At 44.8% G+C, this 16,056-nt stretch overlaps 1 protein-coding gene across 4 annotated transcripts; it reads right to left on the bottom strand.

The window, feature by feature from the left end:
• Positions 1-644: 644 nt before the first annotated feature.
• Positions 645-12,512, bottom strand: LOC125720022 (RNA-binding protein 27-like). 4 transcript variants are annotated; one of them, XM_048994955.1, is made up of 19 exons: positions 12,281-12,510; positions 11,404-11,522; positions 11,164-11,300; positions 10,981-11,060; positions 9,203-9,363; positions 8,357-8,614; positions 7,824-8,033; positions 7,521-7,670; positions 7,041-7,101; positions 6,464-6,617; positions 5,794-6,042; positions 5,300-5,392; positions 4,500-4,574; positions 4,234-4,401; positions 3,658-3,762; positions 3,036-3,194; positions 2,535-2,618; positions 2,108-2,215; positions 645-1,573 (listed from the first exon to the last, which is right to left on the bottom strand). In XM_048994955.1, the coding sequence occupies exons 1-19, from the start codon at positions 12,337-12,339 to the stop codon at positions 1,487-1,489; spliced, it is 2,517 nt and encodes an 838-aa protein (XP_048850912.1). In that variant the 5' UTR covers positions 12,340-12,510; the 3' UTR covers positions 645-1,486. The 4 variants fall into 4 exon arrangements, with proteins under 4 accessions (XP_048850912.1, XP_048850911.1, XP_048850913.1 ...); XM_048994954.1 differs by having other exon boundaries at positions 6,960-7,101; positions 12,281-12,507; XM_048994956.1 differs by lacking the exon at positions 5,300-5,392 and having other exon boundaries at positions 6,960-7,101; positions 12,281-12,512.
• Positions 12,513-16,056: the final 3,544 nt, after the last annotated feature.

Raw genomic sequence — 16,056 nt, 5'->3', positions numbered from 1 at the left:
TAATCAGATGGATTATAGGCTCCTGACTGTATCCAAGCAGAAAAAGGCTGGTGTGGAGGGCTGATCTGTGCAGAAAACCAGAATTCATTGTGATAAGTCACTTATGTGTTCATGCATAAACTTGTTTGGGTCTTAGTTACTCGCGAATTAAAATCGAACTGGAATTGAAACGATTGTAATAATCATTAACAGTGAAAAGATTAGGATTTGAAAGCCAAACGCAGCAAATGAAACCAGATTATTTTAAAGCAATTTCAGTACCACCTCAATTTAAAAATACTCAAACCTGCATAATAAAGATCGGTTCATAATAAACGCGTTTGACAGCTGTTGAGGTAATTCTTACCTTTATGGACATGAACACTCTCAGATTTCACCTTCAATTACTATGTGTGAAACGCATAAAGCCACACCTTTCAAAATGTACCAAAGACGACAACCTAGTTGAACTGAACTATCCCTTACGCTTGAAGGACGTCAGGACACGAAGCGGCGTTACAGGCAAAACGTAAAACGGCACTTAAACTTTGAAGATTACGCAGGTACATACAACTTAGGTATTTAACAAATTAGCCCTATCCCCAGAGCTCAAAAGCTGCCCAGATTGTGTTCGAAAAAAAAAAAAAGACTAGTTGACCATTAAATCAGTTTAAGTGCAAGTTTTAATGAAGTTGTCATGCAATGGATCAAACATTAATAAACCAGGCATCAGACAAACCAATACAACAGAGTTTTTCCATCCCAGTGAAAACAGACATTTGGTAACTTAATAGGCACTTTTGCTCGCTTAAAACACAAGCCTTTTAAATTCTGACAGATTGGCTGAATGCAGTAAATAAGAGTGAATTGAAAAATCTGGCAAAACGAAACGTAATAAAACACAACGGTCTGCTGAAAAACTGAAAATTTGTATATATTATTTGTTGGAAACACCAGTGATTATTTAAACACCCAACAAGCGGTGTCATTAATATGGATTCTAGACCAGTAGTTCTCTACGGCCAAAACATAACAGAAGGAAATATTACACACACATATACATGAAACACACACACACACACACACACACACACACACTTGACGTGCAGTGCCACCTTAACATCTACAAAAAATATGAATTTAAAAACTTCTTATAACACCAGTTATTGACCCTGCTCTTCCCAGCTCCACTGCACATCTGTCCTCTTCAGACAAAACCAGCATATATGCAGGAATCTGGTTTCGGTAACCCTTTCAATCCCGGGGAGCCGCACTGGAATCCTTCTCCAGGTACGAGTTCTCGTTTCCTATCGAAGGTCGTGTGTCTGTTGATGTAGCGCATACCTTCAGCTGCAACCCGACACACTGGCGGCGAGAGATTAAAATCAGCCACACGGGTTTCAAGAACGGGTGAACACAAACTTCCATTTTAAGAAAAAAAATAAATAAATCACATTCTGATAACATGGCCTTTTCACAAATAGTGTTACTGGTTATCCCCCCCCCTTCATCTTCTCCACGAACGGCTCTCGTATTCATCCTCTTCATCTTCGTCCCCCTCTTCCTCCGCAAGCAGGGGAGATTTATGGGGCTTCTGTGGGAATGACAAGACAAAATTCTCCTTAACCTCAGATAAACTCAGTCAGATCGGGACAGAAATACAAAAATACTGCTACAGCTTAACAGTGGCACCTTCCGACAGCGTAATCTGAACAACCAACACAGAGGACAAATGAATATACCGAACAGCTATCATGGAGCTACAAGCGGGAGCAGATTAATTAATCTGGGACTCTGGGCTGACATTAACATGGACATTCAGGTGTTGCAGATTTAGCAAACCATTGCTATTTTTCTGAGATGGGGTGGACCTTGATATTTGCCTGGGCCCTAGTATATGCATTAATTCATCCCAATCAACAGGTCACCAGAATACTTTCTGAAACTGTACCAGTGATCAGAAGGTCATTGGTTCAAATCCCATGGTGAGCAGAGTGATGTCACCATCAGGCCCCTGAATTAGGCCCTTAACCAGCAACTAGTCGACTCAATTGTTACTCGATTTGGATAAAACCGTCCAGTAAATAATTAAATGTAAATAAGGAGAAGCCAAGTTGCAACAGCTCACCTCCTCCTGTGAGGACTTCTCCTCCACACTGGGAGCAGATGCAGCTTTGGGTTTGTACCACGCGATTTGCAGCAGCCGGTCTTTGAACTCTGAGCCTTGGTTTGCTGCCTGGATTTCAAAGCTCCGTTTTTCCTCGTGCCATTCGAGACCACATCCACTCTCATAATGCCTGTTCTAAAGCTACTCAGAAAACCACTATCAAGCATAAAAATGTAGTTATAAATACCGTGTTAAAATATTCCTGAGCAATACTGGCCAGCTTTGTCTAAAATTTCATTATAAAACAGAGGATGATATAATTCAGAGCATATTCACTGCTGTTAAGTATTAGGAATATGAGGGGGGGGGTATGCAGGTTCTAAAGCACATTCAATAATAATTATAAAATTTTAGAAATGAAAAGCAGTCTGAAATTTGTAGCACATACTTTCTCCGCTTCAGCCCTGGTCCTGAATGTCACGACAATGCCAGGTGGCTCATGCTCCTGAAATTCCATGATCTCTCCAAATCCCTAAAGGCCAAAAAAAATAAAAAAATAAATGCATTTTGGCTTTGAGAAATCCATTAAAAAGTTCAACTCATCAGCTTGCAAAAGCAGGAGACCAAGCTAACGTTATTGTATAACCATTTACTCGTCACAATTCTGGGTGAACCAATGCATGCAGACAAAGACCCGGAACAAAAAAAAAAAACAACAGAAAAGAACGATACTTAATTTATCCCTGTGGGAAAACTTTTTGCTTCCACCTGTCCCATCTTGCTCTCCATGAGACAGACACATTTACACTTCAGCCCCAGCTTGGGGGTTGCAGGGCAGGGTCAGCCAACATCCAGCACCCCTTCGTGATAGCGAATCACACTGAAGGTGATAGTGCTCTGCTGGATGGACAGTGATGGAATGAGAGTGAGAATGAAAGAGTGGATCTACCGCAAAGTGATCCATCAGGTCGGCCTTCTCCTCTCTGGTCACCCCCAGAACAGCAAGCGCTCGCGGCCGATGATCTACCACCATGCGGTTCAGGCCCCCACGCCCCCGGAGGGCTGCCATTCTCCTGCGCGTTTTGGGGATCAGTCCTAAACGGGAGGCCTTCCGTGTGGGAAAAACATGGCTGTCAGTGCGGAGCTCTTAAAAAGTTGAATATAATGTTTTACAGCCACATCTAAGGTGTCACTCATGGTTAACATAGCTGGCAGTGTACACAAAACAATCACACAAGCATAGCCGAGCCCACAGCGGCCATGAACAATCTGTTGTATCTTCTGACCCCACCAGATGGCACTCTTGGTTTGCTTTTGGCCATGGGAGAGCGCCATCTAGTGACGTCAAAAAATACAGCAAGTGGTTCATGATGCGTCATTTGGTCTCTTTCTAAAAGCAGAAATCAAAAGTACTTAAATCTCTTTCTGAGATATGCAAACGCCAGATACCTTTGTCCAGGAGTCTTACATAGCAGCACACAGCTAATATTACAGTTAACACCATAAATACGCCACATACTTCCTTTTCCATTCCAATTTTTACGAAGTTAATAAATCTGGGCTGCCGTCACCTCCACCTGCAGCTGGGTCAGTTTCTGCTTGAGGTCCGTCGCGTCCTCCCCGGACACCAGCTTCTTATGGAAGTCCAGCTCAGCATCGAGCAGCTCCTTCTGTATCTGAAGGGAAACCGTAATGACTTGGTGAAATAAATGCTTAAACAAAAGAATGTGCCTTTTTTTTCTTTGCAAAAATCAGCGAAGATTAACATAATTCATAAATGACACTTTGGGGGCGGGGGGGGGGGGGATTTTAGTGTTGGTCTATGCTCAGTAGTAGGCCAAATTGGGCTTCATGAACCATTTGCTGTATTTTTTGACCCCACTAGATGGTGCTCTTGGTTTACTTTAGGACATGCTTTGAGTGCTTTTTTGAACAGGAAGTGCGATCTTGTGGGTTCAGAAAATACAGCATTGCTAATGGTTCATGAAGCTCCTTTTGGCCATCATTAATGCTCGATTATCCCAAAAAGTAGGATTCCCTGACATTTCAGATGCGCTTGATGTGTCAGAGAGAGAACACAGATGGCCGTGTGGGGACCATCAATGATGAGATCCGTGCAGGAGAATGGGAACTCAAGCAAGACTCACATGCATTTTGGACTTGGACTCAACAGCTTGTAACGCAACTCTGGGTGCTGGCTTCATGTCCTCCTTCAGCTTAGAGATCTTCTCCGTTAGCTCCTTCAGCATCTTCATGACACCGGCCCGTTCTTCCAGTTCCGCTCCCCTCAACTTCTCCAGCTTGTTCAGCAAAGCCTGCAAAAGGAATCACTTTCACGTCACATGCGTCATGCAGGCGGGATGTCGAGATGGAATTAATGGAGTGTGGACCAGCGCAGAGGCTGCCTACCAACCTTCTGACATTGTATCTGCATCTCCAGCATTTCCTGCTTCTTTTTCATCACATCCTGCTGCAGTTGTAGCGCTTCCTGGGGACCAAAGTCACAAGCGCCGTTATTCTGATGATACAGCTCGTCAACAGGATTGTGTCATGGTTATGACAACCTACGAGAACATCCATGTTTTCATTTAGCAGAGGCTTTTAACTAAAAGTGACATACAAACCAGCAAAACTGCACATAAACACGCAGTGATTAATCATCGATATTTCCCCACCCATCCATAGCTGTCAAGGAGTCAACTGTGCACAAGTGCAGCTAGGCTGAGCTGTACCAGGGGATGAGTGTAAGCACTATCAGTAGGTAAGAGACAAATCTTCCAAACAAGGCAAGCGCCAAAAGAGACATATATCCAAATCCAGAAAGTGTAACACTAAGCGTATTCAGGGAACAGAGTTGTGTTCGCTTGGCCGGCGTTTCCCCAACCCAGTCCATGTTTCTGCTCACACCCAGTCCACATTTTTGCTCTCTCATGAGAGCCGGGAGGGAGCAAAAACGTCGACTGGTCCGGGGGGGCTCCCTGAGAACGGGGTTGAGAAACACTGGGGTAGGCTAGCAGAGGTGTTCCTGGAACACTAAAGGAGCACGACTTCTTGCACGAATGGATCTTTGCATTGAATCAGTGGCACTGAAGGCTTAACAAGCATTTGTCCTTCTAAATAAAAACTGACCGCTTCCCTTCTAGAGTTTCACGGTTCATTGGGCCATACAGTGACATTCGGTGAACTGCCTGCAAGCCAGAGCCCTATTCCCACCTGCTTCTTCTTAACAGCCGTCTTCCCGAACGACTCTGCCGTCCCCTTGATGACCAGACGGCCGTAGGGGCCCACCTGGGTGTTCACGGTGATCTAGAGTGGCACAAACCACGGCATTTATAGTCATAGGCTAATATAGACCAATGTTTCCCCAACCTGGTTCTCGGGGACCCGCAGAGGGTCCACGTTTTTGCTCCCTGCCAGCCAAAGCGAAAATGTGGACCTTCTGCGGGTCCCCGAGGACCAGGCTGGGAAATACTGACGGACACAGTAGTGAACGTTACCACATTTTAAAACATCAAACTGAATGTTTGAAAAACAAAACCTCTGATCAATTGCAGTCTATATGTGACAGTTCAGTTTTTCCCAGGTAGATATCTTAATATGTTCAAGTAGTATTTTCGTCACACCAGTAGGGGGTGCAATTGCACCTCATAAATCTTCAATAAAATCACCTATGTGCGACTGTGCATCCACACACACACACTCATCACCTTGCTAATGTTGGCTGGTTTCTGGCCCAGTGGCATGCTGGGACCCCGTGCCTCCTGCGCTAGCTGCTCCGGCTGCGTCGGCTGCCATAACTGCGTCGGCTGCCATAACTGCTTCCCTCTGTCATGGTGCCAGTACACCTTGATGAAGCGGTTGTTGAGCACCGCCTCTGTGCTGGAGATGGCTCTCCGGGCCTCTGCGTTGGTCGCATACTGGATGAGTGCCATCCCCACGTCACCACCCAACATGACCTGTGGGGGGGGGCAGGCCGGGGGGGCCTCAGACAGAGTCTCACGAGCCACTGACCATCCATCCCTCCATTTTATGTTTTATTCATGGTCACTGGAGGTCTGGAGCCTATGGGCGCAAGGCAGGGAACCACAGGGGCCACCGACAGTTTAAAACTTATCGTTCAAAATGGAAAAAACGAGAATTTTTAAAAGCAAAATAAAAATTCAGATTTTAGATGTTACTACAAGCAAAAATGTATTTAACCTAATATTCTAAAATCCTGTGTTTCACGAGATTCAGTTTTGATGCGCTTGTGATATGCGTACCCTCCGCATTTTGCACTATACACACGTTCGTCTGAATCCACTGTCGAAAATACATAATTCATTATGGAATAAGAGACACAACCCCCCCACCCCCAACACACACACACACACACACCTGAATACTGGTGACGGTACCAAACTTGCCGAAGTGCCCGTTTAGTTTCGTGATGTTGTTCAAATCCCTGGGGATCTTGCAAACCTCCAGTTTAGTGTTGCCATAGTGACCCCTCTTTTGAACGTTCGCCTTGCGCTGATGGCTGTAATTTCGTCTAGGGAAGAGAAAAAAAAAATTAAAATAAATGTGCAGCGACATTAGGCACTATGATGATTCGAACAAAAAATAAAAAAAAATATTTTCAATAACTGTTTAGTTCTTCCTCAGCGAACTGAAAGTTTACATTGTACAAATACTCGATTTAAGCCAAAAATGAGAAGATCCATATTGATTACAATCCATATTAAAAAAAAAAGAGCTTTAAATTTCCAGACAGAAAACTGCAAGCCATCTGGACTATGAAACGCAACAAAAATAGTAAATAAAAACACTATTTCAAAGTAATTTTGCAGGTAGCTAGTAGATACTCATTAAATATGGCCCCCTCTCCACCTACTTGCTCGCACAAGGATTTGTGCACGGGGCCCCATCAGCGGCCCCCAGGCGCCTCTTCCTGCACTGAGGTTCACCACCGTACCTTGCAGGGTTGCTGGGCACTGCTGATACAAGCGGATCCGTCTGGATCACGATGTTGGCACCTATAGGACAGACACTGGTCATTATAATGCCGTTTGACAGCAGCAGAGGCCCCAAAAATGACATGATACCAACATCGTACTAAATACGGCTGTAGGGTGTGTAATGTCACTGAAGGGACAAAGCATGTCTGTCTAATATCTATGCTGGGAAAACCAGCCTTTTCCCTAGAAAGAATGGATAAGAATAATTTCCCATGAAAATTAGAATGCATTTGGTTATTGCTGGGAAAAGAGTTCAGAATTTGTATTTCCGACAAAATACCAATAACATCAGATCACCGATGGCAGATGGTTTGCGTGTAAACGCAGGATCGCCGTATTAGACCGTAATGTCAGTCCCTCAAAGTTTTGATCCATGAAAGAAGATAGATCTAAGTGCATAAACTAAACAAAAATGCAAAGCTGAAGAACGCCAAGACCTCGAGAGTTCTGCACGTCCACATCTCCAGAGGTCAGTCCAATGAGGTTTGGTCTCAGAGTCTGGATGCGGGGGATGAACTGGCAGGTCTGGGGTACCGGCGTGGTGCTTGGAACCTCAGGGCTGTACGTATCTGTCTGAAGATGGCAGTCTGTATTGATTCAGTCGAAATACAAAACCACATGCAGAATGAAGTGGTGTTCTAGCCCACGTCAAAGAAAACGACAGCACAATGCCAAGACGATATAAAAAATAATAATAAAAAAAAAAAAAAAAAAAAACACACAACCAAGAATAAACCTACCAGCCATTGGGAAGATGCCAGGAGGTTGTGGCTGAAAGTGAGGGTGGGCAGGCATCCTGGCACCAGGAGGGGCCACGTGGGCATGGGGGGGTGGCACGCTGGGCGGGGGTGGGAGAGGAATCGTTCTCGGCAAGGTGACGTCACCCGCCATCGGGGGATCAACGCCGTGGTCGAAGGGACACAGGTCACCACGCACACAGACTCCCCGTACTAGAGAGGAGATGGATTGAAGACACCAAATGGCAACACATCAGTTGTGCCTTGATGTTCAGCCATATCCTGAGATGTCGGCTGAATGGCCGACAATTATATCAAACCATCTTTGATGATCTGACTCCAGTAGCTAAACATAGCACAAAATCAGAGGGGTAAATTAACGTAAAACATTCCACTAAACAAATGGCGAAGACTGCTACCACAAAATTATCTGTAAATATACATGAACAAATGCAACTAAAAATTTGAAGAAAAAAAAAAAAAAAAAAAAAACACAAAACAGGTGAAAACACAAGCCGCCAGCAGTAGGTGCTCACCATCATAGTCGTGACAGCAGCGCCCGAATGCCGTGCTCCTCATGAACGTGGTGCCCTCTCCACGACCAGAGCAGTAATGGGACCAGCTCTCAGTGGTGCTGTCCGGCAAGTGAATGGGTACTACAGTAGTAGAGCCGAGAATGGAGTCCCTCTCGGAGGAGCGCTGGGCCAGGGAACCGCAGTAGTGGGCAGCGGGGGCAAAAGCGGGCCTGGAGCCCTCTGCTGCTTTCTTCTCCGCATCCTGCTTGCACTTATACTCTGATTCACACACACCAGCCATGTTTTTCGAAAGGACTCGCAGCCAAACATAAAAGACTACGTATACCACAAACCCGTGGGGCGTTACATCATTGCATGTAGCTAGCGATGGACAAAACCACGCTTCATGAACCATTTGCTGTATTTTTTTACCCCACTAGATGGGCTCTTTGTTCAAAAAAAAAGGGCACAAGGTATGCCCTAAAGAAAACCAAGAGCACCATCTAGTGATGTTAAAGAATTCAGTAAATGATTTGAGGTGACATTTCCATCACTACACACAGCAGCAACATTTTGGTTGGAACTGTACTGCCTTTATGTCAGTATCTCAAGTTCTATAAATATAAAACCAAAAATTAACAACAAGTTTAGCTGCCAGGCTACACCAGTCATTTCCAAACCCTCCTGATTACCTACAGCTATTTCATGGGATAGATTTTGCTTCCAGTCCACCTGATCTAACCAGACCGTCTGAAAGTGAAATGGAACACACATATGGTTGGGATGGGCTTGGCCACCACAGGTCCTCAGTGTCTGGAGGGGGTGCCAGCCAGACCCCTAGTTCACTGTACCCCTTGCTGGGCTCACCTCTGTTCCAGGTCCTTTCCCTGTCCTGGCTCCTGCTGTGGCTACGGCCATGGCTGCTACCCGCACGGTGGTCACGATGCTCTCTGTACGAGTCACCACTCCTCCCGTGGCGCACCACATCCCTGCTCCTGCAGCCCTCCAGCCTCCGGATGCTGTGAGCCCTGCACAGGCATGGAATCTCATTTCCCAACCTGGCCCCTGGGGATCCAGAGACGGCCCATGTTTTTGCTCCCTCCCAGCTTCCTGCCGGGCAGTCCGCCTTTTTGCCTACTGGTCCCCCAGTAGTGGTCGGGAAATGCTAGTGCTGGCCAAAAGGAAGCTTCATAAACCATTTGCTATATTTTTGACCCCATTAGATGGTGCGCTTGGATTACTTTGACGCATGCTTCGAGTCCATTTTTGAACAGAGACCGCCATCTAGTGGGGTCAGGAAATACAGCAGATGGTTCATGAAGCTTCCATTGGCCATCACTAGGAAACACTCTTGTGCCCATTACAGCTTTTATCCTTTACCCACCTTTCCACAGTAACACACACTCATTTGACCTGCTATTCTGATGATCAATTTATTATGTTAAAAAACGGGATGTGTAATGGATATCCATCATAGCATATACATCCATGCCCATAAGGGCTGTGGTGATGACTTGCCTCGAGTTGACACATTCCGACAATTCATTATGCCATTAATTATCAATTAATCGAGTGTTCATGTCATGCAGGCAGCTAGGGCTATATACAGCGACAAACAGAACGTTTACAATTATTAAAAACGCAAACATGAGAAGGTAAAAACTTAACGCATAAAACAGTAACAAAGACATTACAGGCTGTCCCCAGACTTCTGGACAACTTCTACTTACAAAACGAACTGCCATAAACCCCGTTATATAAAAAAAATTTGGGATAAATATAATGGTCTATAGGGGGCGGCATGGTGGTGCAGTGGTTAGCACCGTTGCCTCACACCTCTGGGACCCGGGTTCGAGTCTCCGCCTGGGTCACATGTGTGCGGAGTTTGCATGTTCTCCCCATGTCGTCGTGGGGTTTCCTCCGGGTACTCCGGTTTCATGTAAATGCATGTGTGAGTGAATGGTGTGCGAGTGTGCCCTGCGATGGGCTGGCCCCCCATCCTGGATTGTTCCCTGCCTCGTGCCCATTGCTTCCGGGATAGGCTCCGGACCCCCCGCGACCCAGTAGGATAAGCGGTTTGGAAAATGGATGGATGGATGATGGTCTATAACAAACACATGTATTACTTCGTTCAGAAACACTGTTCAGCTCAAGATACAGTACAGTATGTATTTACTTTTACTATTGGCCTATATTTATCATCATCATCATCATCATCATCATCATCATCATTACTACGTCTAGGTACTGTTATTTTTCCGAATTACCTGCACGTTCGGCTTAGATAACCTTCGGGAACGGACGTCGTCTGCAACCTGGGGACTCCCTGTATCTACAAAGTTAATGAACCTAAATAAATGTGCTTTATAAGCAGTTGGGGGGAGGGTATGGGGCCTGAGCATCTGCAAAATGCAAGTCCCACCCCCCCACCCACCAGATGGTCCAAGGACTCTCTTGATAATCGTGCAAAAACAAAAAAAAAAAAAAAAAAAAAAAAAAAAAACGAGCATGTGACAGTTGCGTCATACCGGCTTGTTTTAAAACATCTGGAACTGCCTCTTAACCTTAGAGAACACACCTTGCAAAATACTGAATGCTTATTAATAATCAGTGAAGGGGAGAAACGGACAAAGAATGGAACTGACTTTGATTCACTTGAATCCAGGCTGCCTCCCAGAGGACTCCGCCTACTCTTGTCACTTCGATCATCCTCGGCAACTGCAGTCTGAGAAAACAAGCCGCAGGAAGAGTTAAAACTGACGGAAGGGAATCACTCTGAGGTCACGCTCATCTTCTTTGCTCTCGGATAGGGGGAATAAGCACCATACCTCTCTTTTGTCCTCAAAACTTTCCACGGCAAATTTACCCTCCACTTTGGAAATTCTCTGTGTGTCTTTATCCAGACCTTCCAAATAGACTTTAGTGATTAGGCCCTGAAAGAGCTTTTCCACAAACCCTGTGGTCTCTGAAAAGGGAATAAAACCGAATAAGAGTTCAGCTATTTAAATAGCCTCAAAAAGGGGAATTAAACAGGAATATTGAGTGGGTCAGGGTGACCTCTTCGGCACCTTTCTCCAAAAAGACATCCAACTGATTAGCACAAAGGACTTTCAGGTCTTTGTCTGGTTTGTCTTTTTTAACCAAAGCAACCACATAGTTGGCCACAGCAATAGGATCCGCGTCACATCTGTAGAAGTGTTTAAGAAAAACAACACACAACAAACAACAGTCAGCATTTCAAGCAAGAATGCATTGCTCTGCTGTGCATTTGACAGGAAGCTTTCAATGTCCAAACCCCTATAACTAAAGAATGTTTTACAGGGTAAAAAGTGCACATCCCAGCGATAAAACACCCGAATTAAACATCCCGGGTAATATGCCTTAAAATAGTAAGAGCCAGTGGTTTTAACCGCCACCTGCGATTTTAAAATACCCAAAGTTTGGATGGTTTACGAATTACTTCATGCATACTTAATGTGTTCAAGTAATGTATTCATCTGCCGCTCTTTAATGTGTAATATTTTAGCCCAATAAAACAAGTCGAGGAAGCCCTTCCTAAAGTGAATGAATGTTAGTGATACTGAGAGCAGTTTATGGATCTTAACGAAACAAACGTATGTGAGGCACACAAAAACCCTACCTAATATGAAGCGGCCTTCACATGTTATGCAACCCAACGTGAATATAACTTCCCTGATCGTCACTGGTTAGGTAACTAGGTTATCTGAGCATACTACCTTGGACAACCATACATTTAATAATTCCACAGTCTTGATACAAACAGCAATACGGGGTTAGGAATCGCACAATTCCTTAATTAAATGCCAGGAAATTCCATAAGGAAGCAACGTCGCTGCTTGACACGTAGTACCATGCACCAACAGCTGTTTGATTTATCTCTGATGCCGGAGCTAGCGAAACTAACTATTACAAATCAGTACTCACATTTGCTCCAGAAGTTTGGCCATCCACGACTTCAGAGCTTCCACATCGTCTATGATCATCCTAGAGACTTTTCCTCCACCGATTACCAGCTGTACACATGTTATTATAATCTATTACCATGGTGAGTACAGCGCGTCGCTCCGGGCCACGTGCCACAAACTGCTTTACGTCCAAACAACTCGCGCAGCAGCACGAGCCATATTAAAGGCCAATCAGCGCTCCCGTCCAAGGAGGCTGCAGGGAAAACGACCAATCGGGGACCGCAAATGGCACGCGAGTGAAAAACGGATGGCTAATTAGCATAATACAGCTGATTATGCATATTATGCTGAACTAAGGGACAGTTTTTCGATTAACTTTCGATCAGCGCTCAACCAGTAATAATGGGCTGTAGTAGGTGCAGAAAATTAACCAAATGACAAGGAACTCCCGTGTTGCAGCACAACAATCAGCAAGTGTAACTTGAGTTAAATGACTCGTTAATTCTTGTGTTGTTTGAATCCAGTTTGGCTATGTGCATAGAATTGATTGTATAAGTGCAGTCCGCTCTGTAACATTAACAATACATACTGTTGAATTTCTATGCTATATTGTTGTATATTTGAGTTCCGTTATAATAAAAAAATGTACATGAAATGCTTGAATGTATAGGACAGACATAATAAATTATGGCAATTGTTATTGAAAATAACAAGTGGAAATAACGATTGCCTTTAAGAAGTCAAAGCGTCTGTTTGGAGACGTTAAATGAACGTCGGTATACAATTTTATAACATGGTTTTCTACGTGTCATGAACATCACTTTACAGCAGGTGTCAGTGCTGGGACGAAGTCAGTGTTTTAAGGGGTGTATTTTAAAAAACCCAGCAAAGCGATCAAACCCACATGTCACTATGGCCCAAGACCCCAGTCTAACCTCCCGAGCAGGGCCGAAGCCATAAATTCATTTCGAGGGCGTCGTTTTACTACGTAGCTACTTCAAAGAGCGAGGTCAAATGTTACGACATGTCTATACCAGATTCTGCGAGCAGTAAAGCAGACCGTAACGATAACGCAAGTGTTTTAGTAAATAAAATAAAATAAAATAAACTTGTCTGCGAGTGTATACCCTGGGGTCAATTGGCACCTGCCTTTCTTGTTCTCTATGCTGCTTTCTATAGGTCCTACGTTGCCCACAAACCCAACCATGACAAACGTTCAGAAGCCCCAGTAACGGATGGATGGACTGACGGACTTTCAGGGCCTGCTATACCTCTCTCAAACACTAGGCGGCAGCAAGACGTCACTTTGTCGAATGATTAATGCGTTTCCCCACTAAGCGTAAATGTCGCGGTGTCCTTTCAGTAATACTCTGAATACAATATCCCTGTTATTAAGATCTTGACCCTGGAATATAGCTGGATATTTTGAATTATCCTAGGAATATAACCTATAATACGGGAGTTACTGATGTGTCGGTATCGGTGGCAATGAAACTACAAAAAGTCGGCTGTTTTCTCTGGCGGAAATATAGTATGGGGCTAAACATATGAAAATATCACAGAATAATAGAAGTCTTTCGCAAGACATTTAACATTAATGTTAAAATGAACTTTTGACATATTTTACTCTAAACGTTAGTCATAAACGAACGTATATCCAGGTAAAAAATATGACGTTTCTGGGGACGTGCGTGGGGTATTGTCTTTCTGTGAGTCAGGTGGCTCTGGAGATTCGGTTTCTCTTTTTTTGTAACTCTCTCCTACTTATATTACACCCATCTGCGCTCTCATCCTAAAATAAAATCCCTGTCTCTTCCTCCCATATCCATATAACGTGGATCTGTCCTACTCAAAGAACGGCCTTGGGCTCACGCATTCGGGGATGTAGGTTTGAGGCCACCTCTGGCTCTATGTCTTTACAAATTCTTTTTTGTCTTCACATTTCGTGCATTTTCCTGTGTCTCACCGCGTTACACCAGGACTGCTCTTACAGCAACCCTGCGTTTAATAAGAAGCTGTGAAAAAAATTGGCTGGAACATTACATTTTTCTGTGTAATATTTACAGTCTCATATATACACTCGAGCAGCGGAATCTCCGGATGGAAAACATGCACGCTGGTAATAAATCTTTTATTTTCCCCACTAGCTGGATTACGTTGGTATTGTACACAGTCTGTGACAGAAAAATATGATAAAGTGAAGGAGAATTGTCGCATTGGGAAATTCATGCAGTTTTTTTCCGATCTAAGGTAATCATCAGCAAAGCCTTTATCAGAGTCGTCAGCCTATTTCAAAGGCCGGTCTCACGTTCGACGTGCGATACTCTGCTTTTAGTGGTGAGGAAACAGGACTTTCAGCTGCATTGCACGTCGTCGTTCCTTCTGCTAGCTGACATTCTTTGCCCAGTTGATTTCTTTCAGTAGTCTCCTCTAGAATTTGTCGGATATCTAATGGAAAGGATGTTGGTCATGTTCATGTCGGAGGATAATGTCGTGACAAAGTGACAAAACAAACTGGAGGAAACGCAGAAAGGGGACTGACTTCTGCTGTGAAACGAGGTGAAGATGGAGTTTGTACTTTCTCACTTCACACCTATATCTTATTGAATATAGTGTTTTTGAAATCAGGCAGTTGGGTGTAAGAGTTCTAGGTGGGTGGGAGTCACATGTGAGGAGGTGGGGGGTGTTGGGGGTGGTTAAGTCTAAATCATTCCTTTTCTGGATCTTTCTGGATCATTTTTTTTTGGGGGGGGGGGAGGTATGTTCAAACAACTCGTGTAGCAGCAAGAGTAACCCTCCACTAGCCAGTGCCCCCCCCCCCAAGATTGACATTTATGAAGAAGACACAAAGGACGTTCTGAGGAGCGGAAGATAGGGAGTCCTCACACTGTCAGAGGAGAGTCTTTTAGATACTGAATGTCAACTTTGCAGTATTACCAGCAAGAGAAGTGTGTGTGTCCTCCCCACAAGTTTGCTTTCGCTGGCTGAACTGCTCCTCCACCCACCAGGGCCTGTGCTTCACAGTGTGCATCTCCTGCAAAGTACCCCCCTGAAAAACACTCCACGCATTCGATGCGACGTGCCAGGAAGGGAAGTTGCGACTTCTCGATTCAAAAATGCGATCTCAGCTTGAGCATCGTCGCATAACCAAAGACCTAGAGGAATAACAGGGGCAAGGACTAGCTGTTTTTTTAGGAGCGGATTGGAAGAGCCAACGAGAGACGTGGCAGTCAGTCCAAATGTCTCCCCTTTTGTCAACATAAAGGTGTTTACTATTAATCTCTGTCTCTTTCTTCAGTTTGAATGCGCCGCTGCGGTTTTGCTCAGAGCTGAGATGTTGCTCCTGCTGCTAAAGGCTAGCTCTACAAAATACTCACTGATACATCCGTAATGCAAAATGACAGGCGTCATTTTTTTTGAAGAACTGAGAGCAGAGCCGGGCGTTGATTACGTTCAAGGCCTGACCGCTACTTGTCATTACTTCAGTTCCCCCCAACAATAAGCTGCATGTTTTATTTGCGCCGAGCATGCTTTAAGAGGAAACGGCGAATGACAGACAACCACAGGAATACGTGAGATCAAGCAGGCGGCCCCCCCTTGCAGGCTAAACACAGGAGCCCGGGAGCGTGCAAAAGGCTGACGGAGCCAGGCGCTGCCGTGGAGACGAGCGAGCTCCACTCCCCGCAGCGCTTTGCTTGCCGACGGAAGGGGGGGGGGGGGGGGGGGGGGGGGTCGGCGGCTTACGAGAGCCTGTTTGTGGGTTTGCAGTTTATTTAAAAATGCCGACGTGCAGCC

The sequence above is a fragment of the Brienomyrus brachyistius genome, chromosome 24 (assembly GCF_023856365.1).
Source record: "Brienomyrus brachyistius isolate T26 chromosome 24, BBRACH_0.4, whole genome shotgun sequence".
Classification (NCBI taxonomy): Eukaryota; Metazoa; Chordata; class Actinopteri; order Osteoglossiformes; family Mormyridae; genus Brienomyrus; species Brienomyrus brachyistius.
The sequence above is the reverse complement of the archived record's forward strand: the minus strand, read 5'-3'. Positions and strand labels throughout refer to the sequence as shown.